The 21,299-nt window shown below is 45.9% G+C and overlaps 1 protein-coding gene across 4 annotated transcripts in view; it reads left to right on the plus strand.

Moving 5' to 3' along the window:
• The window catches only part of EDA (ectodysplasin A), a 355,214-nt gene extending 333,927 nt beyond the window's left edge, over positions 1-21,287 (plus strand). The window contains exons 3-8 of one of the 4 annotated variants that reach the window (XM_070604031.1): positions 5,101-5,124; positions 9,990-10,169; positions 11,599-11,633; positions 12,569-12,620; positions 15,242-15,372; positions 17,238-21,287. In XM_070604031.1, coding sequence (XP_070460132.1) covers positions 5,101-5,124; positions 9,990-10,169; positions 11,599-11,633; positions 12,569-12,620; positions 15,242-15,372; positions 17,238-17,489 — 674 coding nt within the window. In that variant the 3' untranslated portion in view covers positions 17,490-21,287. The remainder of the gene's footprint in view (positions 1-5,100; positions 5,125-9,989; positions 10,170-11,598; positions 11,634-12,568; positions 12,621-15,241; positions 15,373-17,237) is intronic. The other 3 variants (XM_070604032.1, XM_070604033.1, XM_070604034.1) reach the window with 3 other exon arrangements.
• The last annotated feature ends 12 nt before the right edge of the window (positions 21,288-21,299 follow it).

Genomic DNA, 21,299 nt, shown 5'->3' on the forward strand with positions numbered 1-21,299 from the left:
CACCAGTGCCCCCCACAGTTCACCTGGTCCTCACACAGGCCCTGCCCCACAGAGGCAGAAACCCTTTCCTGCCTGCAGAGAACCAAGGCACCCAGTCAATGCAGGCTGAAAAGTAGCCTGAAGGCTTGCCATTAGGTGGGGCCAGTCCCCAGGGTGGGTCACCTGTCCTGGCTGAACTGGATTAAATCTGTGCTCTAGTGGGCATGGCAGACCCCTGGGCCAACAGCCCAAGGGATGAACCCCAGTGGCCCCCACCGGTGTCCGTATCAGCATGCCTGGACCAGCTCAGAACAATGGCCCCCACCAATGTCTCAGTCTCCAGAGAGGTCCCTCCTCTCACCAAGATGCCCCCAGAGCCAACCAGGTGAGTCTTGTTTCACCAAAGGACTGTCAGCCTTCTCTCTGGTGATTTTAGGTTGCAGCAATGAGTGAGTTTGTGCATGGGCCCTTTAAGACCCGGGTCTTTTCGGCTTTCGGCCGATAGCTTTTCTGGGGGTGTCCCTGCTGCAGTCAATAGCCAGCAAAGCCAGACAGTAAGACCCCCGTCTCAGTTGGGCTGAGTCCGAAGGATGCTTATAGCCGTATCGCCCCCACTCCGGACCTCACTCCTCCAGGGAGGGCTGCATACCTTAGGGTGGCTCCCGCCTGGCCAGCTGAGAAGCTCCGCTGCTCCCAAAGGTGGCTTTTTTCCTCTCCATCGGTAATTACTGCCTCTTCTGCCTTCATCAGGACTGTCCCTCGTCGTGGGGGTTCTTCTTATCCAGTTTTCAGTTTTCAATCCAGGGTAATTTTTCCAAAAATTGTTGTAACCTGGTTGTGTTCGTGGGAGGAGATGAGTTCAACATCTGCTCACACCGCCATCTTGATGAGATCTCAATCCTTTGTATTTCTGAAGTATCAGTTGTAACTTCTCCTCTTTCATTTCTGATTTTATTTATTCTCCTCTCCCCTTGCCAGAAACACAAGAGAATTCTTCTCCAGTCTTCACAGTGAGAATCTGATAGGGCTCGTGAAGGTAAAACTCATGAAAGTGGGGAACCACCCAAGACTGGGACCCCTTGGAGTTTTTAGGTCTTAAGCTAATTCACACTGAGCCTCTTGCAGTCTGTCAATTACAGTTGTAAAGTGTTCTTACTGATACTTCAGCTGCAAGCTTCTGCTCCTGGTAAGCTATGGTTCTCTGTATCTACCTGTCTGTCTCTCCATCTTTCAGACGAGCAGTTTGCCTTGTAACCTCAATTCTCTGATGGATCTAAAAAGTGTTGATTTTAAGTTTGTTCAAGTTTTTTCTTGTGAGTATGAGAATGACCAGTTCCAAGCTCTGGATATGTCAAACCAGAAACTGGAAGTATATACATTTATTTTTAAATTTTCAAAACACATCTAGAATAAATTAATCTTTCTGAGTTTTTGGCTAACCTTAAAATACCTGTGAGCTGTGTGACCTTGTACAATTTCTTTAATCCATCTCTTCACCTATAAAACAAGTATAATATACCTACTCTGCTGGATTGTTATAAGACCTAATTGAGATAGGTAAAGCAACTAACACAGTGCATGGCTCATATATGTTTAATAAATGTTAGCTTTAGTTATTATGGCATTTATCTTCATCAGAATCCTAATCCTTAAAAACAGACAAAATATATAGTATTACCCAATTTAGAATAAGAAGAATCATAAGAAAAGGGTCTCTTTCCCTATGGTCAGTTTGTGGTTGAGTCAGGACCAGAATCTGGCTAGGACTGCTGCTGGCTTCCATGGCCCTGATGCTGTTACAGTACCCCTGTTTCTTAATGCCAGATAGCAAATTGCCTGCCCACATTTATTGAAATCTGTCAGATCTCAATTTTACTCCTATGAGAGCAGTCCCAGGGACTACACAGCTGTCTGTCCCACTCTGATGCATTTGTGGGTTTGCCTGCAGAAAGCATGATGGTTACAAATAGAAGGGATTAGAATGATATAGAAATGCAGCCTGTTATCATAGAAACAGACATGTGACACTCGTAGTGCTCTAAGTAGGTGTGAAAAAGGTTCTGAGGCATATAGAGAAAATAAGTCAATATGTCTAAAAGGTTATAGAACTCAGCAGAGGTTACTGCTTTTGCTTTGGGTCAAGATGCTCATATCTAGTATGGGATAGTTCTAGCTCCCTGGCATTATCTCTCTAGAAGCTGGAAAACTACAGTGGCCTCAAGCAAAAGAAATGGGTATGGTAGATATAGAGCCAGGGCTTAGAGGTCCACGTTGAAACTCATAAGAATTATTTATTGGCCATGGTGAGCTATATTAGAACAAGAAGGAACTCCTATACTGCTGTGATGATGTACTCACTAACACTTGTGGGAAATGTGATGCAATCTAATGGCAATCTTGTCTATACTTGTTTAGCCTCATTTTTTTCCAAGGGATCTGCCAAATGTCCACTGAGTAGATGCTCTCCTTCAGCGTTTCTGTGACACAAGAAGGAGTGGAGGAAAAGCCTGGCTTTGAGCCCCTGTTGCTCTCAGCACTCTTCATATCATGGTCATTTTGGAAAATAAAAATAAAAATTTTAGTTAGCTCCCTACCTCACTCTGTATACCAAAATCTGTACTAGATTAAAGATTTAAATATTAAAAAATGAAATCATAAAAGAACTAGAAAAAATAGTTACCTATACAATGCTGATATATCCATATTAAAAATGATTATATAGAAATGTAGCTACTGACAGAAAAAAGTTATCAAACAACATTTTTATTTGATCCTACTTTTAAAAAATACATATTTATATGCATAGAAAATTTCTAGATATGCATAAAAATATTAATAGTGGTTAATTGTGGGTAGTTTAATAAGCTATTTTTTCTTTTTGCTCTCCTTTTTTATGAACTATGCATGCATTTATGTACATATAATGAATAGATATTTATGGTATAAAAGTAATAGAAGTTTGGGGCCAGCCCCATGGCATAGTGGTTAAGTTCATTGCGCTCCACTTCAGCGCCCCAGGTCCGTGGGTTCAGATACTGGGCACGGGCCTACACCACTCGTCAGCCATGCTGTGGTAGCAACCCACATATAAAGTGGAGGAAGATTAGCATGGATGTTAGCTCAGGGCTGATCTTCCTCAAGTAAAAAAAGAGGGAGATTGGCAACAGATGTTAGCTCAGGACTAATCTTCCTCAGCAAAATAAATAAATAAATAAAAGTTTAAAAAAATGTTTAAACCTCCCTTTCCCTCTTTTCACATGTGGATTTGGGTCAAACTTCCTCTGGGAAGTTTTTTTTCTCACCTAGCCAGTATAATTCCTTAAGTCTCCCCTCTAGTATTTTCCTATCCAGCTGTAAGTTCTTTGAGGATGGAGTTGTGTTTCATTATTTACTGTGCTACCTTCCATAGGCGTGCTCAGTAAGGACTGGTTGCTTGGTCATGGTCTGATTTCCTCAAAGCCTGCTTTGAAGTCTGATGTAACAATGCTAACCCTTTAACCAGCTGAAATTGTCAGAAACTTGGCCAGGGCCAGTCTCTGCTCCTTCCAGCACAACTTGTCTATGAGGGCAATGTGGCTGCAATGGCTGTCATCCCACTGCTCTTCTAGGCTGAGGTGGCTGATGGGACTGGGCCTTTCTATGTAAATCCTTCCCCAAATAACCTTCTTGTTCAAGGAGGTAGCCCTTCTCAGGTTGAGTTGCTGCCTCTTAGTCAGTAGTATCTATGTAGCTGTGCTTCCTTTCCAGAACCTCCATGCACATTCTCAAGAACTCTCAATGCTGTTTAAAAAAAAAAAAATAAAGGATAAGCAGCAAAGAAAGAAGACAAAGGAGTGGGAGGAGAGAAAAGGAGAAAAAACAATGATAATAGAATGGAGATTCATGACCTTAAGTGCAGCAGGTTGCTAAACCCAAACTAAAATAACCCCTGCACATAATAATACCTACTGTTAGACATGAAATTAGTTTGTCAGGGAAGTCTACACAGGCATTGGTTTTCCAGGTACCTGTGCAAGCTCTGATGGTCACACTGGCAGCCTTCCACGTTAGAGACTTTATTGACTTCTGACTGACCCTGCTCGGGTAGAACATCTGATAGAGCCTGCTCTTAGAGGTAAAGATCATTTCAGGCTTGTTGCAAGGATAAAATGAGATGATAGATGGAAACAGGGCTTATAAACTATAAAACAATATACAAATGCTTGGTGTTCTTTTTGTAAGTTCCTGAGGACAACGATAGTGGTTTAATATTGTCCAATAGAGTCTTCATGGGAGTTTGGAACAGATTTTAAATCTCTATATCTAAAGAAAATCAAATCTACCTACAGAATGAAGAGAATTGAGTCCCCAGGAGGAAAAAACATGTCTGGGAGATACATAAACTGTGTATGTCTGGGGAGTGGTTGTCACCTAACTATATGAGAAAAGCCTTGTGCTTTCTGAGAGCCCTCAACTGATTAGAATTGTTTTCTTTAGAAATAATTCCCCCAAAAAGGCTTGTGATTTCATTGTCGATGAAACTGTTGACACTTCTTTTAAAGTGTTTGTTAACTTATGGTAAATTACAGTGGGAGTGTATGTGGCCCCACATGAATGTATTATGGTTGCACTGTTTTAATAACTAACAATCTAAATCACAATAAGGAAGAGACTAAAAGGTAAACTGCTGCTGCTCTGCTCCTTCCATGAAAATGACCCTTTTTTCCTTCCAGCTGCAACACATGAGACTTCATGTTGGTTCCTCACCAGAATGCATGACTCTTCAATCTCGGGACTCGCAGAATTAATGGAATGCCGTCCTAAGGTTGTTGAGTTCTGCGTTTCTGGGCATTTCATCTCTGTGGGGAAGTACCCATTCCTTCACGCGAAAGACTGAGCCTGAAAGATGTTTCTCCCTAGAGAAGAGTCTTGTAACTTTCTTGTTACAACAGCCAGAAAACAGTCAGAAACAGACTAGGGAGGTTTAATAGTTAGGAAATACCTTGCCAATAACATGACCCTTGGTGTGGGGCTCCCTCAAATTTGCAGTGTCTTGGGGGGGTCCCTCCTGTGACTGTCTTAGAGAATGAACACTTTCTGTTAATTTCAAGTGACTTAATTTTCTATTTTCTTTTTTAACAGGTCCAGTTAAAAACAAGAAAAAGGGTAAGTTAAGCTCTTGATTTTGTAAAATTACTGTCATGTCATGTCTTTTCTAAAATTAGAAGAAAAAAATTAAGGGAGTAGGATTTTTATATTATATCCTTTCAATGCTGGTTGTCCACTATTTTTCTCAATCACATGTGATCTTGAGTATTGTAGCTTCCAAGGAAAAATAAATAGAAATCGTTTTTCAGTGATGATCCATGAAAGATAGAATTGCTTCTCTAGCAACATGTGAAAGTTGTTTTGGTTTTTCTTTCTTGCTCCCTCTTGTGTACTGTTTAGTTTACATCTCTTTCCTTCATTCTTCCTTACTCTTTCCCCTGCCCTTCTCCTTTATCTTTTTTTCCCTTCCTTTATCATATCAGTAATCAGGTATGAATGAAGTCCTGAGACAGCTTGTAGGGACTAGATATGCTACCTCCTGAGAGATGACAGTACCCTATTTCTTGGCCTAAAAGCCATCCCTACCCTATTTCCCAAATAGTCAGGGAAGGTATTTCTTGCTTTGAGGTTTCAATATAAAGAAGCTTCTAGTTGAATGGGTCCATTGTGCCTTGTTGGGTCAGTAAGTCTCCAGTGTACTTGCAATGGGACTGGCTCAAGAGCTTGTACAAGTACTTGCTTACTTGAAGAGGAAAACCCAAAGATGGAACAGGTCCTAAAAGACAAGACCAGGCAAAATGATCCACTTCTTAGGACTAAAAGAACCAACTATAAAACTGGTTTTAAGTATCCATTCATTTCTGTGTTCTGACATGGAAGGAAAATAGACTGGAATTAATTGTTTTTCTTTAAAATGCTTTAAGTGAAATGATTCTGTCTGTTAAGATTTCTGGACCTTCATAGAGTGGATTATCAACCCCAGACTAGGCCAAAAAGACTGGCTTCAGCCACCACCTGCCACTTCTCTGAGCACTAGGGTAGTCTGGTGGCTCGAGGTACCATGGCTCACATGGAAAACCTGTGTCCCTGTTGTAAAGAAGCTGAGGAATGGCTTGGCCTCCTGAGGGCCTCAGCTGAGCAAAGTTGGGAAACAGCCAGAGAGCTGGAGTCAGTGAGGAAATCTTTTCCATGGGGCCTGGGCATTCACCAAGATGTTTCGTCTTTTAAGAAAGTAAATTTGATTTTTAAGCATGTACTTTTTAACTCTTGCCATGTCCCTTTAAGACAGAACTATAACAACCCTAGGAACCTCACCTGGTTTGGACACAGACACCCTCTGCTCCTAACACAAACCGAGGGATGACTTCCCTTCTTAATAGGTAGGCTTGAGAGCACCTTCTAATTACAGCTACTCACTTTTTTCCACTTGCTCATTCACTAGACAGTGAATAAGCATCTTATATTTGTCAGGAATAGAGACACAGAGATGAAGAAAAATGGTTCCTTCCCTCAAAAATCTCCCAGTGTAATTGGAATAGTGGAAGTACACACAAATAATTACAGTACACTATAAAAAATGCTGTCATAGAAGCATGAACAGGGTGCTTTGGGAGCACAGAGAAGGAGCAAGTAGTTCTCTCTGGGAGACTAAGGGACCACATCGCAGAGAAAACAGCATTTGACCTAGATTTTGAAGGATGTGGGGAAAAAAAAAGAGGGGGAAGGACATTCTAGCAAGGGGAACAGCATACTCAGATCTCTCAGAGGCTTGAAAGAACATGGTATGTTTAGGGGAACAGCAAGTAGGCTAGTGATTTACCAGAGTATAGCACGTGTGTGGTGGGGAGCAGTACCCAGTCGCAGTGTTATCCAATGGATGAGCACTGAGAGAACACACTTGCTAGTGGCAATAGAAGGCAGTTATCTAGGCTAGAAGCTCTGGAATTACACCTCGGAGATTCCAATGCCTTTGGCAGGGACCGGAAATACTGCCCAGCACTGCTACCTTGTATATGGGCCATTATTGGGAGGAGAATACACATAGGCCTTAAACATTTACTTTGTCTGGAAGTGATTTAGAAGCCATTTAATACAGATTTCCTTGGACACAGTGAATAGGCACATGCCTGAAGAGGTAAATTGAGTTGTTCGTTTAATTTCCATCCTTTAATGGAATTTTCCCCCTCTCACAACTAACTCACTCATGCACACTTTCTCTCACACTCTCTCACTCACTTTTGCTCACTCACTTTTAGTTGTTATTTCAACAATTTGGGCTTAGCTAAAAGGTTAGGGAAATGCTCCTTTCATGAAATTTAGCTTTGAAAAGAATTTATATATTCTTTCATCTAAGACTAACAGGGTAACTTTCTAAGTACAAAAGTCTCTGGGCTTTTGTATCCTGAAGTGCTCTGTTAAAGCAAGGAAATCCAGAGAAGGAATTCAATCCTCCAGTCACCCTCTTGGTCCATGGGTTATTTTGTACATGCTCCTCTCCAACTTTTGGTAAGTATGCAGATATGAGAAGCACACTTGCATAAACCTGGTTGCAGAGGAGCAAAGAGGACCAGCTGCAGAACTAGATCATGGGAGGAGCTTTTTCCCAAATGCCTTTTAACGTTTTCATAAGTGAACATTCTCTGTTTACACTGCAACCATTATTCTCTTTGACTGGAGGAGTTTCTGGGTGTAATTCTTCCAAAATTATATTAGCAATCACAGGAGACTCATAGTCTTGACACTGAAGTTTGTACTACCCCCAGAATACCCTCTAGCTTGAAAATCACTGTTAGGCTTAGAAATTCTGGGACATAGGACCACCTAATATGCACCATCCTCTGTGTCTACACCACCCAGAAAACAATGAGGAAGAAGCAAACCTTACCACCAGGCTAGGGAAGTTTCCTGACTGCCAGGGGTAAGACAGTCTTCCTTATAGAACCTCAGTCTTAGGAGGAAACTTAGAGAAATCATCAAGGCCAAGCTCCTCATTTCATCAATGGAGAAACTAAGGCTCAGGGAGAGGAATGGATTTGCCCAAAGTGCGTCTATGGCGGAGCAAGGGCTTACAGCCTTATCTCCTGGCTACAGATTCTGTGTTCTTTCCACTACACTAGCTGGAATTGAAACTTGGGCGCTGAATAAGCCTGACTTGGAAGCTGCCCAAATCTGAAGGGAGATGGTTTTCTTGTTCAGCATCTTGAAATTGGCTAGATCTAGAAACTAGAGAGATCTAATCTTTTGCTGCTAAGTGCAGAGAAAATGCTAAAACTCCTGCCTCTAATTCTTTAAGGCTACAAGGACTCTCACTGAGAAAAGACTCTCTGGACCGTCCTTTCTTTCCTCCCTGGGGAATAGGCTCCACAATGACCCCACTGTTTCATTCCAAATGCAGATGTGGTCAGACATGGTCAACTGGCCTCTTGAGTGGTGTTGCCATAGAGACTGGGTTTCTTCAACATACGACATTATTCTTAAAGGAGGACCTGATAAATCAGGACAGGATTCTCCTGCCTAAGAGTCTGAGGAGCAGGAAGTTGGAGTCAGTAAGAAGGTATTTAAGAGAGACTTGAGGGTTACATTTAAAAGTAAGAAAGTGCCACAGGTAAAGACACTGTGATGGAGTCTGGTAAAGGGCTTCCATTCCTGGGACTTCAACAAAATTATAAGAAATTGATGAAGAGAAGAAGAAGACACCCACCCGTGGCCACCTGCAGTGCTTGAATTGGTCTGCACAGAGCAGAGAAAGTAAACAGGAGGAGCTGGAGGTTTTGATTCAAGATCACAGTTATGACTCAGTTAACTACATTCTGGTGGGAATGTTGGAAGGACTGTAATATGGACTAGGAGGGCCAAGACTGTTCTGAAAGAATAGAGAGGAGGGAAAGGGGAAGACTTGGTGGGCTTGATTAACAATACATTTGAGAATAGAGCCTCTGAGGAAAGACTCTGGGAAGCCGGATTATTTAGCCTATAAAAATGGAAGCTGATAGGTGATTTAATGTCTTTGAGCACATGAGGGTTATTATGTGTATAATGGTAACTATTCTTCTCTATCTACACAAAGAATAGAATAAGAGCTTAAACTGCCACAGGAGGGATTTCAGTTAAATATACGGAAGAACTTTCTGACAGTGAGGGGTGATAGATATTGGAACATCTTACCAAGGGAGTTTTCAAAATTTCCTTTCCCAGAGATCTTTAAAAATAGGGTGTAGATAGGTCAGCTGAGAAAGCAAAACCTGCCTTCTGCCTCCTCCTCAGCTCTTTCTACTCTCTGCCTCCCCTTCTTTTCTTATGTTTCTCTCTCTCCCTCTCCACATGCCCCCCACCTCTCATCTCCCAAACTCCTTCCCATTCCTCATTTCTAGCTAGCACCACCTCCATCCCAACCCCCAGTTCCTGTACATCCTGATTCCTATACGAAACCTTCCTGGAGCTGATGTTATTCCTAAGGTCAGGCTGTCCTCCTAGCTTCCTCTTCTCATCTACAGCGAATCCACCAAACTTGGCAATAAGCATGAAAGCTACACCCTTCAACAATAGCCCAATTCTCACTTCTGAAAAGTGACACTTAGGTCTGGCCACTTGGTAATTCCGATCCTTTGGACTCAGCTGGAATGTAACCTCCTTTTTGAAGCATCTCTGACCTCTTCAGCATTTTGTCCCTACCATTAATGTGGCACTTCTCCTATCCTGTGACTGCATCTGTTTCCCCACTAGACTGAGCTCCTTCAGGGCCATGTATGTCTATATCTTCAAACCCAGCTCTGTAAGTGATTATTCATGAAAGGGGGTAAGGAGTGTGTGTGTGTGTGTGTGTGTGTGTGTGTGTGTGTGTGGTGTGCGTGATCAAGATGTCCACCTCTTTAACAGTAGGAACTCCCAGAAGGCTGACTTTGTGTCATTGGAAGTCTGTAGAACTCTTGATAGTACATTCTCAATGAATAACTACAAATGTAACACCAAATCTTGTCTTTCAGGAAAGAAGGCAGGCCCTCCTGGACCCAATGGCCCGCCAGGACCTCCAGGACCTCCTGGACCCCAGGGACCCCCAGGGATTCCAGGGATTCCTGGAATTCCAGGAACAACTGTTATGGGACCACCTGGCCCTCCAGGTCCTCCTGGTCCTCAAGGACCCCCTGGCCTCCAGGGACCTTCTGGTGAGTTCCTCTGTCTCTCCACCCATCTAGGCTTCTTACAAGTACTTTAATAGAGCAAGAGTGGGTGATCCTGAGAGCAGTTTCAAATGGTGGTGATGGCATTGGTGTGCAATGAGAAATGCAGGCCTCCTAGCTCACTGTATAGCTAGGAATTGAACAAGCCAGTAGGGTCTGACCTGCCCTAACTTCTTGTTTATACCAACTTGTCAAGGACAGGCCACTTGTTCTTGACCTGTCTCAACCCTTCCGTCACAAGCCCTCCCTGACCCTAGGCCTCCCTCTAGTGGGCCAGTAAACTCATATGAGCCAGAGACAGAGGCTCTGAGGGTTCACTGGAGTTCTTGTGGGGGGTGGATTTGGACTGCTCTGATTCCCAGCATCTAGCTCCACATGTTTGGTTGGAAACAGGCTGTGGGGAGGAATACTGGGGACTGGACAAAATGACAAGCCCTAGAATAGTCTCATCCCATGAACTCTAAGTGCCTTTACAATAGAGGTAGACATGTAGTTGCTGATGGTCAAGGAGTTGCAAACTTACAAGTCAATCAGGCTGTGGGAGAAGCAAACGCAGGCACCAAGACCATCCAGTCAAGGAATCAAATGCTTCTTGCATTATATCCTTACCCACCACATTGCCCATTTGCATAGGATTTAAGCGCTTTGCATCTTTCCCCACAGGCCCAGGAGGACATCCAAAAAGTATAGATGCAGAGCCAAACCTGCCTAATTGGAGTTGACAGGAGTCAGACTGCCTGGGCTTACATCAGTTGTTATTTCCTTCTCCTGCTTTCCCCTTGTATCTTGGGGCTTTAAAGAAATGGACTCTTTACAGCTGATTTCTCCAGGTTCAAGAATTCTGTAGCAGGACTCAGATTCTTTGACTCATAGTTCAAATCAGGCTAATCGGTGTTAACTGTGGTCACAAGAGACAGAGTTAGGGATTTCTTTCATCCAATCTTCCCACAGTTATTCATTGATCACTTTCTAAGTGCAGGAGATATATTGATAAGTAGTCCCTGTTCTCATGGAGTTTCTGTTCTAGAGGAAGAGAGAGAGACAATTGAAGAAGCAAGATAGTTACAAGTGGCAATGTGTTCTGTGAAGAAAATTAGTAGAAAGGGAGCAAAAGGCTAAAGAAGCAAACAGCATCATCTCAGGGTCACACAGTGACAGGAATACACTCTCTTCTGTCTCTATGGGTGCTCAGTGGGACTTGCCTTGGACCAGCATTGGCAAGAGGTCAGTTTCCCTGCTGGGTGCTGGTCCCACTGAAGATGCAGATCAGGGACAAGTAGAAGAAGGAAGGGATGTCCTCTCCTATCCCAGGGCTTGGATGCAGGGAGCAAGGCTCATGGCCACTGGCTGCCTAGGTAAGGAGAAAGGGAAGTCGAAAGAGCATGGCCTCTGATTGTCCTGTCCTGTTTTGCAGGTGCTGCTGATAAAGCTGGAACTCGAGAAAACCAGGTTGGCTGGAAATTGCTTTCTTCCTGGGGAGGAGGGAAGGACATAGGCTAGAGGCACCTTTGAGTTTGCTCCCTATTAAATTTGCTGGGGCTTTATCTTGTGAGGATACCCTGGAGGTTCTGCAGTTTTTCACTCACAGCCCCCTCCCATCTCTATGAATAGAAAAGCTTTGCCCCAGGGCCTGCCTGTAGCTAGAGGAACTGAATCTTGCCTTGGCCATTTTTCCCCATTCCCCAGGAGACACAAGGTCACTGTATCCAAGCTCAGTAGTCTGCTGAAATGAGCTGTCAGTCAGGTCTATTCACCTGGGCCTCCAACTCCCTAGCCACTCCAGACACCTTGTCTGCGCTCATACTGCCTGGGATCAGGAGCTTAGAAGTTTAAGAGTATGTCCTTGAAAAATCAGCCAACCAGCTCCAGACCAAGCCCAGTCTGGGCTTCTGCCTTAAGGCCTGAAGGGCTCCTCCCTAGTCTTTGAGCTTCCTAATCTGTCTCTATTGGCAGGTTCTGCTGCCTTGCCTTGTCTCATCTCAGCCTCCCTCTCTACAGCTGTTTGGCCACAGTGCTAAATCTACACAGCTGCACAGTGCTTGATGGCTTGCAGGGCAATTTATATCCATCACCTCATTTGATCTTCAGACATCCCTGTGAGAGAGGCCAGACAGAGATTCTTATAATCCCCATTTTACAGTTAGTGAAATGAGGCTCAGAGGCATTATATTTGGCCAAGGTGACATAGCTAGGAAGTGTCAGAGCTACAAAATCATATCACCCTCTAGTAGAAATATGGTCAGTAGCATCCCAAGAGGGAAGAGGGATCAGAAGTGGGATACGAAAGGAGACTAGAAGTCAGATGTGGAAACATGGAAACTGGTGGCTGAGCAAGCAGCCATTTCTCACAGTAACTGTTCTCTCTATCCTTTTCATCCTCCCAGCCAGCTGTGGTGCATCTACAGGGCCAAGGGTCAGCAATTCAAGTCAAGAATGGTAAGAGTCAAAGCAGGCTCTCTCCCTAAGAGGAGCTTCTCCTCTTTCTTATCCTCAGCCTTCAAATAATCACCCAGCCTAGTTCTTCCCAGGCCCCTGAAGTACCCTTGGCACTAGGGCACTATTCTCTACGACATTTGGCCCTCTGCTGGCTGTCCTGGGTAATTGCTTGCACCAAGACCAGCTGTTACACCCAAATTGCTTTTAGAATCACTGATAAGGAAGCTGAAAGGGACTTGAGACATCCTCTAGACTGGGGATTCTTGGGAGATGGAGGCTGTATCAGAGTCACCATGGGAACATGTATAGTTTGATCAACATTTTCACAGTACTAATTGGAGAAGGTAAAACTACATAAAATTAAATTCTTCTTGTCTGATGGATCTACACAGAAAATGGATGGAGGGGGCATTTCTCTCAGGGAAGTGGGGGGCATGTTAGACTCTCCAGGGATTATGAGACGCTAGTGTCTATAAAAAGGGGAAATGGGTTTAATGAGGTTAAGAAACACTGATTTAATATAATCCCTGCATTTAAAAGATGGGGAAACAGAGTCCCAGAGAGATTGGATAATACCATAATAAATCATACTGCCTTATATTTGTATGGTACTTGAGAGTTTTCAACATGCTTTCTGTGTCTTTTATTTTATTTGATCCTCACAACAATCCTATGAGGTAGGTATAGCTCCTTTTTACAGAGACAGAAACCGAAGCTCAGAGAGGTTAACTGGCCCAAGATTTCAGTTAAGCGTAGGAGCTGGAATTCAAAACTACATCTGTCTGACTCTTTGCACTGCACTATGCTACTTCAGTGATGTGTGTGTACACTCCACTGAATGATTAGGTTCATTTTCTTCCCCAAAGAGACATGAACATTCATTAAAGAACAGTGCTTTGAAATAATGTCCAGTCCACAGGGTGCACAAAGCCTAAAACGCATGAACCCCCAGGAGCCTTGGGAAGCAGCAAGCCAGCCAAGAGGCCAGATGCTTACAGAGCTTGGAGTAGAAGGGAGAGCTGTGAGTGCGGAAACAGTAAATGCAGGTTGAGAAACCTGCTACATGGGGACAGCTTCTAAGAGCCCAGGCAGTCCTGAACTGGCTGTGCTGAGCTTCCTTAATGATTGGGCTTAGCTACATCCTGGACTGCCACCTGGATGCCTGACTTAATAGCCTCAGAAATATAAGCAGGAACAGAATAGTACCAAAACCTAAGCGGTCCTGCTGGGACCAGGTGCCTTGGCCCCAGGGCCCTGAGTGGGCCATGGTCACCATCAGTCCAGGGAGGAGTAAGACAAGCAGGAAATAGATTTGTTTGGGTGTCTGTATGGGTGACCTCAGTGTTTATCCTGTGCCAAAAGCTGCTGATTTTGCTCCCAGTACCATGTAACAAGACTGGTTTCAACCCCTCTGGGCCAATCCCTAGTAGTAGTCTATACTGATCTTTAGTTCGACCAGAATCATAAGTGAGGGGGTCAGGCTGGAAGGACGTCATGCAGAGTGGTCCTTTGAAGGGGCAGAGCCAAGGCATCACCTCCTAACTCCTATCCCATCTACTTATCACCTTGAGGGAAGATGGCTATATTTTCCCAGAAGGTTGGTTTCCTCACACCTCAGAGAGGCGGGCCTCCTGACACTAGCCAAGGATGGATGTTCCAAATGTAATTTCTTGGGGGAAGAATGAACGGTTTCGAAGGGAAAAGGCCCCATGGGCTTGGACTCCCTCCTCTCATGGTGGGAAGGAACATCCCTCTTTCTGCAGGATAGAAAGGGAAGCTTTTCCTCCACCCTCACATGCTGGCTCTACACTGTCCAGCCAAGGTGATGTGACTGCTCTTCTGCCCTAAATGGGGTGGGGCTTGAGAGATAGATGCTCTGCCAGGGGTGCCTCAGCTCCCAGACACCCTTACCATCCCCTTGGCTGGTTCTAGTGCTGCTAGGTGGTCTATCTGTCACTCTCATAAAAATCTCTCTCCCCTATGGGGCCCTATTACTGGTGGTCACTTGCTCCAGCTGCCATGAAGTCTGACTCAGGCCTGATGGCTAAGGTTCTCCAGGTGGACAATTCCTTGGGCTGAGTGGTTTCCTGGGGGCCCAGGGAGGCTTTACAGAAAGGAGTGGGTGTGGAGGAACTATAAAAAGGAATCTCTTAAGGAGAAGGATAAAACCCATGAACCGATAAGACAGGAGAGATTCGGGAGCTGTGGCTGGTGAAATAAAATTGTATAATAAGACCTAGCCTGCCACTCAGTGTCTGAACGTTGCCTGTGCAGGCCCCAGAACAACAAAGAAAATAGGGCAGCGTGCCCACTCTCTCCTTACTCCTCGCACCAATTCCAGCTAGAACGTGTTGGTTAAAGACCCTTCCAGATGGAGGGGCCAGGAAAGGAGAGAGGAAGACAGACAGAGAGACCCCAGGGGCCTGAGGCAGGCCTGGCGGCCCCTTTACAAACAAAACACTTCCTCTGCTTCCAAATGTTATTCTTAAAGCTTGGCCTCCTGGGGTATCCAGGTTGCATTGGGATAGGGGTGGGGGGTTGTGTACTGCTTGATATTTCTTGTTTCTATTGCCCAGATTATTCTGACATGTACTGAGTGACTGCCCTTCTCTCATACTGAGATCTTTCAGGTGGAGTGCTCAATGACTGGTCTCGCATCACTATGAACCCCAAGGTGTTTAAGCTACATCCCCGCAGTGGGGAGCTGGAGGTACTCGTGGACGGCACCTACTTCATCTATAGTCAGGTAGAAGTGAGTACGGTCTTAGGCCTAACTCTTCTTATATCCAGAATGCAGATCCGGTGCAGGCCACATAGGGGCACTGTGGAGCAAGTCAAGACCAGCCAATGACTAACTTCCTGCTTCCGCGGGTGAGGGGGGTGGCGGCACCCACACCGCACTGGGAAGGAGTTGAAAGGAGGAAAGAGATGGGGGGGTGGGGGCGCTGTTTTAGTTTTTTCCTCGCCAGATATCACTGAAAAACTGAAAAGAGGCCCCTTCCACAGTCTACTGGAGTCTGATTCCCTCCAGCAGGGTTCCAGGCCCTTGTTTCCCTGCTGAGCTGTTTGGTTCCACTGCCAAACTTGAACTCTATCTCAGTATATTTGAAAAGTCAGTTCCAGGGCTGCCGAGAACCCCTTCCCCCGACACCACTAGCCTTATAGTGAATAGTGCTCCTGCAGACTTTCTCTGCACCTCAAAAGATTTCTGACTGTCTTTCCTTCCTCTTTCTCCCATTTGTTTCTCTACCTTTCTGTTTTTCTGTCATTCTTGCCTCCTTCATGCTGTCATTCTTCCAGCCCTTTTCTTCCTCTGTTTTGTCCTTGTCCTGCCCCAGGCCCACTCCTCAGTCTGCCGGTGCCCATCCACTTCCACTCCTGTTGTTTGCCTCCAGTGGGGTGGCTCCTCAGAGCTAGAAGTAGATGAGTCTTGAGGTTGGGGCTTCTGTGGGGCAGGCAGCAAGCAGGCGGATGGACAGAAGGACTATGGAGCCAGCAGAAGGGTCTCACAGGAGAGTGGCCAGAGAAGGTGGGTTAACAAGCATTTGCTAAGCCCACTAAGCATCCTGGCACAGCTTAGGTCCTGACCCAAGAAATGGCACCTGATTACACTGCTCCCTCCCGAAGAGCCTGTGAAGGGAGCAACCTTTCATAAAGTGATTTAGGGTAACAGATGAGGGTTCCAGCCCCCAGGGAGCACATGAGTGTAATCCCAGTCTTCTATGGGCGATTTGTCCAAAGCTCCCTTTGGTGGGAGGGATCAAAGCTTGGGATGGAGCATGATGGATGAGGGTAGTAAAGGACAGAGAATTTGATTTTCTGGGCCCAGGAGAAAATTAAAAGTGTCCTCGGGCCTTAGATACTTTGCAAACTGGGAAAATCCCCTTGACACCAGGCCATTGAATATAGGTTATCACTTCCTTCTTAGCCACACAGTAAAGTTAGGGGCCTGGGTTTTGTCCTTCCAAATTCTTTGTCTCATTTGTGATGGATAGCTCTCCATCTCTCTGGATCTGTTTCCTCATTCATCAGACAAGAGGGCCAAGGGACACAGAATCAGTGAGAGAAATTCAGCTGCAAGGGACGGGGTGCTGCAAGCTGAGTGAGCAGCTGTCTATTAAAGAGCTGAAGAAATGGCAAATTGTTACTCTGCCCTCTCTGGGGAATCAGTGACTTCTAAGTTTATCCACAAATAGTCCTTGGGGCTTGAAATTGGAAGTTAATTTGTATTCGTTTTTGTCTGTAGCACTGCTTGAGCACCTAATGTGTGCAAAGGCCAGGGCCAAGGAGGGCAGGGGCGGAGGGAGGCGAGGTAACTGGGGGGAAGTAAAGGGATGAATAAGGCATGGTTCTTGCCCTCACAAGCTTTACAACTGGTGTGCTATTGAAAGAAGGATTTGCTCAGCCACCTGAGCCCCATGGAGTGGGAGAAGGACGCACATAAGCCTGTCATTCTGCCTTTCCCATTGGCTAACTAGCATGCCTTCAGGTGGCACTGCCCCCTTCACAAGGTGTTCTGGCAGCTCATCTGAGAAGGTCCCAACTGTTCCTCACAGGGGAGGGCCCTGCCCTCTCTTTCCTCTCTCCCCCAATCCCTTCTTGTTGCCTCTCACCCAGGTATACTACATCAACTTCACTGACTTTGCCAGCTACGAGGTGGTGGTGGATGAGAAGCCCTTCCTGCAGTGTACCCGCAGCATCGAGACAGGCAAGACCAACTACAACACTTGTTACACCGCAGGTGTCTGCCTCCTCAAAGCCCGGCAGAAGATCGCCGTGAAGATGGTGCATGCAGACATCTCTATCAATATGAGCAAGCACACTACCTTCTTTGGGGCCATCAGGCTGGGCGAGGCCCCTGCATCCTAGATTTCCCCTATTTTGCCCCTTGCCTGTGCCCCTGCTCCAGGTTTGGGAGCCAGGACTCCCAGAACCTCTAAGTGCTGCTGTGGAGTGAGGTATATGGGTGTTGCAGCCACAGAGAGAAATGCCCCAGTGCTATTTATTCCCCAGTGACTCCAGGATGACAAGCCCTGCTTGACTTTCCAGAATGACCTTGAGTTAACAGGACAGTTGATGGAGCCCCAAAGTTTACATGAAGCAGAACCTTCCTCCTCGGCTCCATGCTGACTAACTGGCTTATGGCATGACTCTTCAGCCTCAAGGTCCCTGCTGTCAGAGTTCTGGTTTGTTGCACTAAAGTGAGGGTCCAGGGCAGCAGGCAAGAGAAAGCAAAGGTGTACTCCAGACTGTGAGGGTAAACCTGACCCAAAGGGGGCTGCTGTTCCTCTCTTGGGTGGGGGTGGGGCCAGGGATGGGATGGGAGGGGAGTGTTGCATCCTAAGGAGAAGGGCAAGGAGGGGGAAGGCAGGTGTTGTGGCACAGACCAAGGGAGAACCCTGCCAAGCGGGCATCCTCAGCAGTGGCAGCGTTCTTGCTGCTCCGCACTGCAGTCTACCGAGGGTCGGAGAGTTCTTCCCACTCAGCCTGAGAGCTGTGTCGTGGCAGCTTGCTGGACTTTGGGGACAAGAGGTTTGCTCTTCCTTGTAGCAATTGCAGGGAATGGCCACAACCTGCCTGCATGAGAACCTGAAGCCAAACTTGTGGCCACATGTCTTTCACTTTGTTTACAGCTATGCTCCATGCTCAGAAACCTCCCTGGGTCCCTTCCCAATTGCCCCCCTTCCCAGCCTGACTAGAACTCCTGTCTTCTTTCTCCACAGAGCCTACCTCTGTCTGAGGCAGGTGCCTAATCTGGGACCTGTGCTTATGTGAGTCTGAGATACTCTTTAGATTACCTGGGCCCAAAGAGAATTTTCCATTTATTAAGCAAAACAAATATTAGTCTAGTCGAGTTGTGTCTGGGGCAAAGGGTTAGACTGGCTGACCTCCAGAAGTCCTTTCAAATTCTCATATTTAGGCAGCTACCCTGATAGCCTACTAAACTTCCCAAACCCTAGACTGCTTCTGGGCATTGGTGAGACAGAGCTTTTCTATGTGACCCAGAGAGGGTAAGAGGTGGGGATAGGACAGAGGGGTTTTTCCAAGTTTGCTGCAACTCAAGTGATCATCAGCCCAGGCTTTACCTGAAAGGACAGCAGCTGATGCCCTAGTGACAAACACTTTCTTTGCTCTGGTTTCAGAAAGCCACAGCAGAGCATAGTCACCATAGATTCCAGTGCTGCTCCCCTGAATCCAGGCTCAGGAGAAGCCAGTGTCTAGGCATTGGACAGGGCTCTGCCCTCTAGTCAGGTCCGAAGACACCTTCCCCCCTACCCAAGCTTCCCACCAGATCATATGGTGGGACCAGTCAAGGGCCTTATTTCTAACTGTCTGGGCCCAGCCTGGCTTCTGGGTGCTGGGTCTCACCCAAAGCCAGGAGGGCTAGTCTTGTACAATCTACTACTGGTGCTCCTGAAACAAGTTTCCTTTTGAAGAGATGGGGAATAAGTTCCTTCAGGCAGCTGAAATTCGCCAAGAACAACAGGTACTCATTTCTCAGCTGTGCCTTCCCTTTCTGAGCAACTACGCTGCTTGGCCCCCAGGGGTCAGGGAGAGAGGTGATGGGCTACGCCACCATTGCCTGTTGCTAATGAGAGCTTTGTAACCCAGGTGAGGCAAACTATAGGCCTGTGTCTGGCCCCGGCCCTTATAAAGTGCCTTAGTCCTCAGTTGTAGCAGGATCTGATGAGAACCTCTCCTTAAAGTTTGGAAAGTACTTTCTTTTTTTGATAATATTAGAAATCCCATTGTTTAGATGAGGCTTAGAGAAGTTAAGTGCTTTGACCAAGATATCACTCAGCTTAAGTCACAGACCTGGGGTTTCAGCCAGATCTGACTCCAAGGCTATTCCATTATACTGCAGCGTTGTGTTGAATTTGGGATCTAGAGAGAACAAATAAAAATGGTAATATGGACCCAAAATCTTGAGGGTCTTAGAGAGAAACCCAGAGATGCTCGTTTTCATTCCTTGATGGTAATTCCTGTTCTCTTGGCTGCTGGAGCCTCTGTGGCAAAAGAGTAGGACATTTATTTGGCAAACAGCCATCAGCCTTAGAGCTCTTATGTTCAGAAGAATTGTCTTGGTGCCATCTCCAAGCAGCTAGCCTTCAGTACCACAGAACTGATACACCTTATGTTCTTTCACCCTCCCAATGAACCAACCAACCTTTATGTATGAAGCCCCTACTATGGGCAGGGTCCTCTTTTGGTTACCATAGAGAGGGGTTACAGGAGCTGGCCCACTTCCCACAGCTACTAAGTGACTCATCTCTTGCTACCATACCACAGAGGCCTTTGTGGTGATCTCTTAGGGATGGAGAGAAGACCTGAGAAAGGACTGGTTCTAAAGCCAAAAGGGCGTGAGGAGAGGGAAGGAAAAGGCTTCCTAATTGTGTCTCTAAAGGACTTCTGACACCCATCCTTTTCTCCAGATATAGAGGCACTTAATAGGGGAAATAGGATTCACACACGACCACGATTCATTGTGAACTCTCAAAAGGAACCCTAGAGGGAGGGGGGTGATGAGGGAAGCAATAGGTAGTTGAGGAGTCCTGTCGCTGTGAAGTTATTGGCAAAGTGGTGAAGCAATTTACTTGTAAGAGAATGTGGAAATAGATTTACACTTTGGAATTATGCTGATATGAGTTTAGCAGAGAGCCAAGGCTAGCATGTAGAATGGAACGAGGACATTTGTGAGTAAGCAGATGACAGAGAGAATCACATAGCAGGGGCCTTTGCCAGCTACTTGGGCTTCAACAGCCAGAGCTGGCACAAAAGGCAGCTGTTAGGGGCTGCTCAGCTACCCATTCCTTGGAAAACGTAGTCCTTGCTTTATTTTCCCCTTCATCCATCTTGAGCCAAATTTCTTTTGCTGAGCAGGAAAGTCCTAGGAACCCTGGAGGTGAACAAAGACTTTGATCCACGTGTCAGTAGAGTGTTTTATATAACTTCTGGTGGATGCAAATAGAGTCAGAGAAATTTAGAGCTACAAAGGCCCTTAGAAGGAATCTAGCCCAACCCCACGTTACTTAAACATGAAACTGAGGCCCAGAGAGGAAGGGTGACCTGCCCAAGATGTATGAGCCCAAACTCCAGACTCAGCAGAGTGAGGGAGTGGAGCAGTCCCTGTCCCATATGGCCTCCTTTTTTCTTCCACCCATAGACTCAAGGCTGAAAGTGCTTGGCCCCCTTCAGGAGCTGGGACAGGTGGGGAGAGAGTAGCAGCAACCTTCATCAGAACTCCTCCTCCCCCCAAGGCATACTCCCAGCTCCTGCCTCTGGACTGGAGGCTCTGGATTGGCCCAACACCAGGAAGTCCTAAGGCCACCCTGGCGCTGCCTCAGGCCCCGTCCCTGTCTGGAGGCTCCCCTAGGCCATGTGAGCACAAAAAAGAACTGGATTTTTTCTTTTAATCCATTTCAGGGCTCTCTCCAAGAGGAGTTGGGGGTTGTCATTTCTTTTTTCAAAAAGCTTCCAGCTGGAGTAAGGGGTGAGCGTCGTTGTGAGAATGGCCTGGAGCAGGCCCAGTGCTGCCTTGGGGGTCAGCATCCAGTGTGAGATACTGTGTATATAAACTATACATAATGTATATAAACTGGGATGTAAGTTTGTGTAAATTAATGGTTTATTCTTTGCAAATAAAGCTTTTCCCCCCTGTTCTTGAAATTGGCTTGAGAA

Source organism: Equus przewalskii, chromosome X (genome assembly GCF_037783145.1).
Source record: "Equus przewalskii isolate Varuska chromosome X, EquPr2, whole genome shotgun sequence".
In the NCBI taxonomy this organism is placed as follows: Eukaryota; Metazoa; Chordata; class Mammalia; order Perissodactyla; family Equidae; genus Equus; species Equus przewalskii.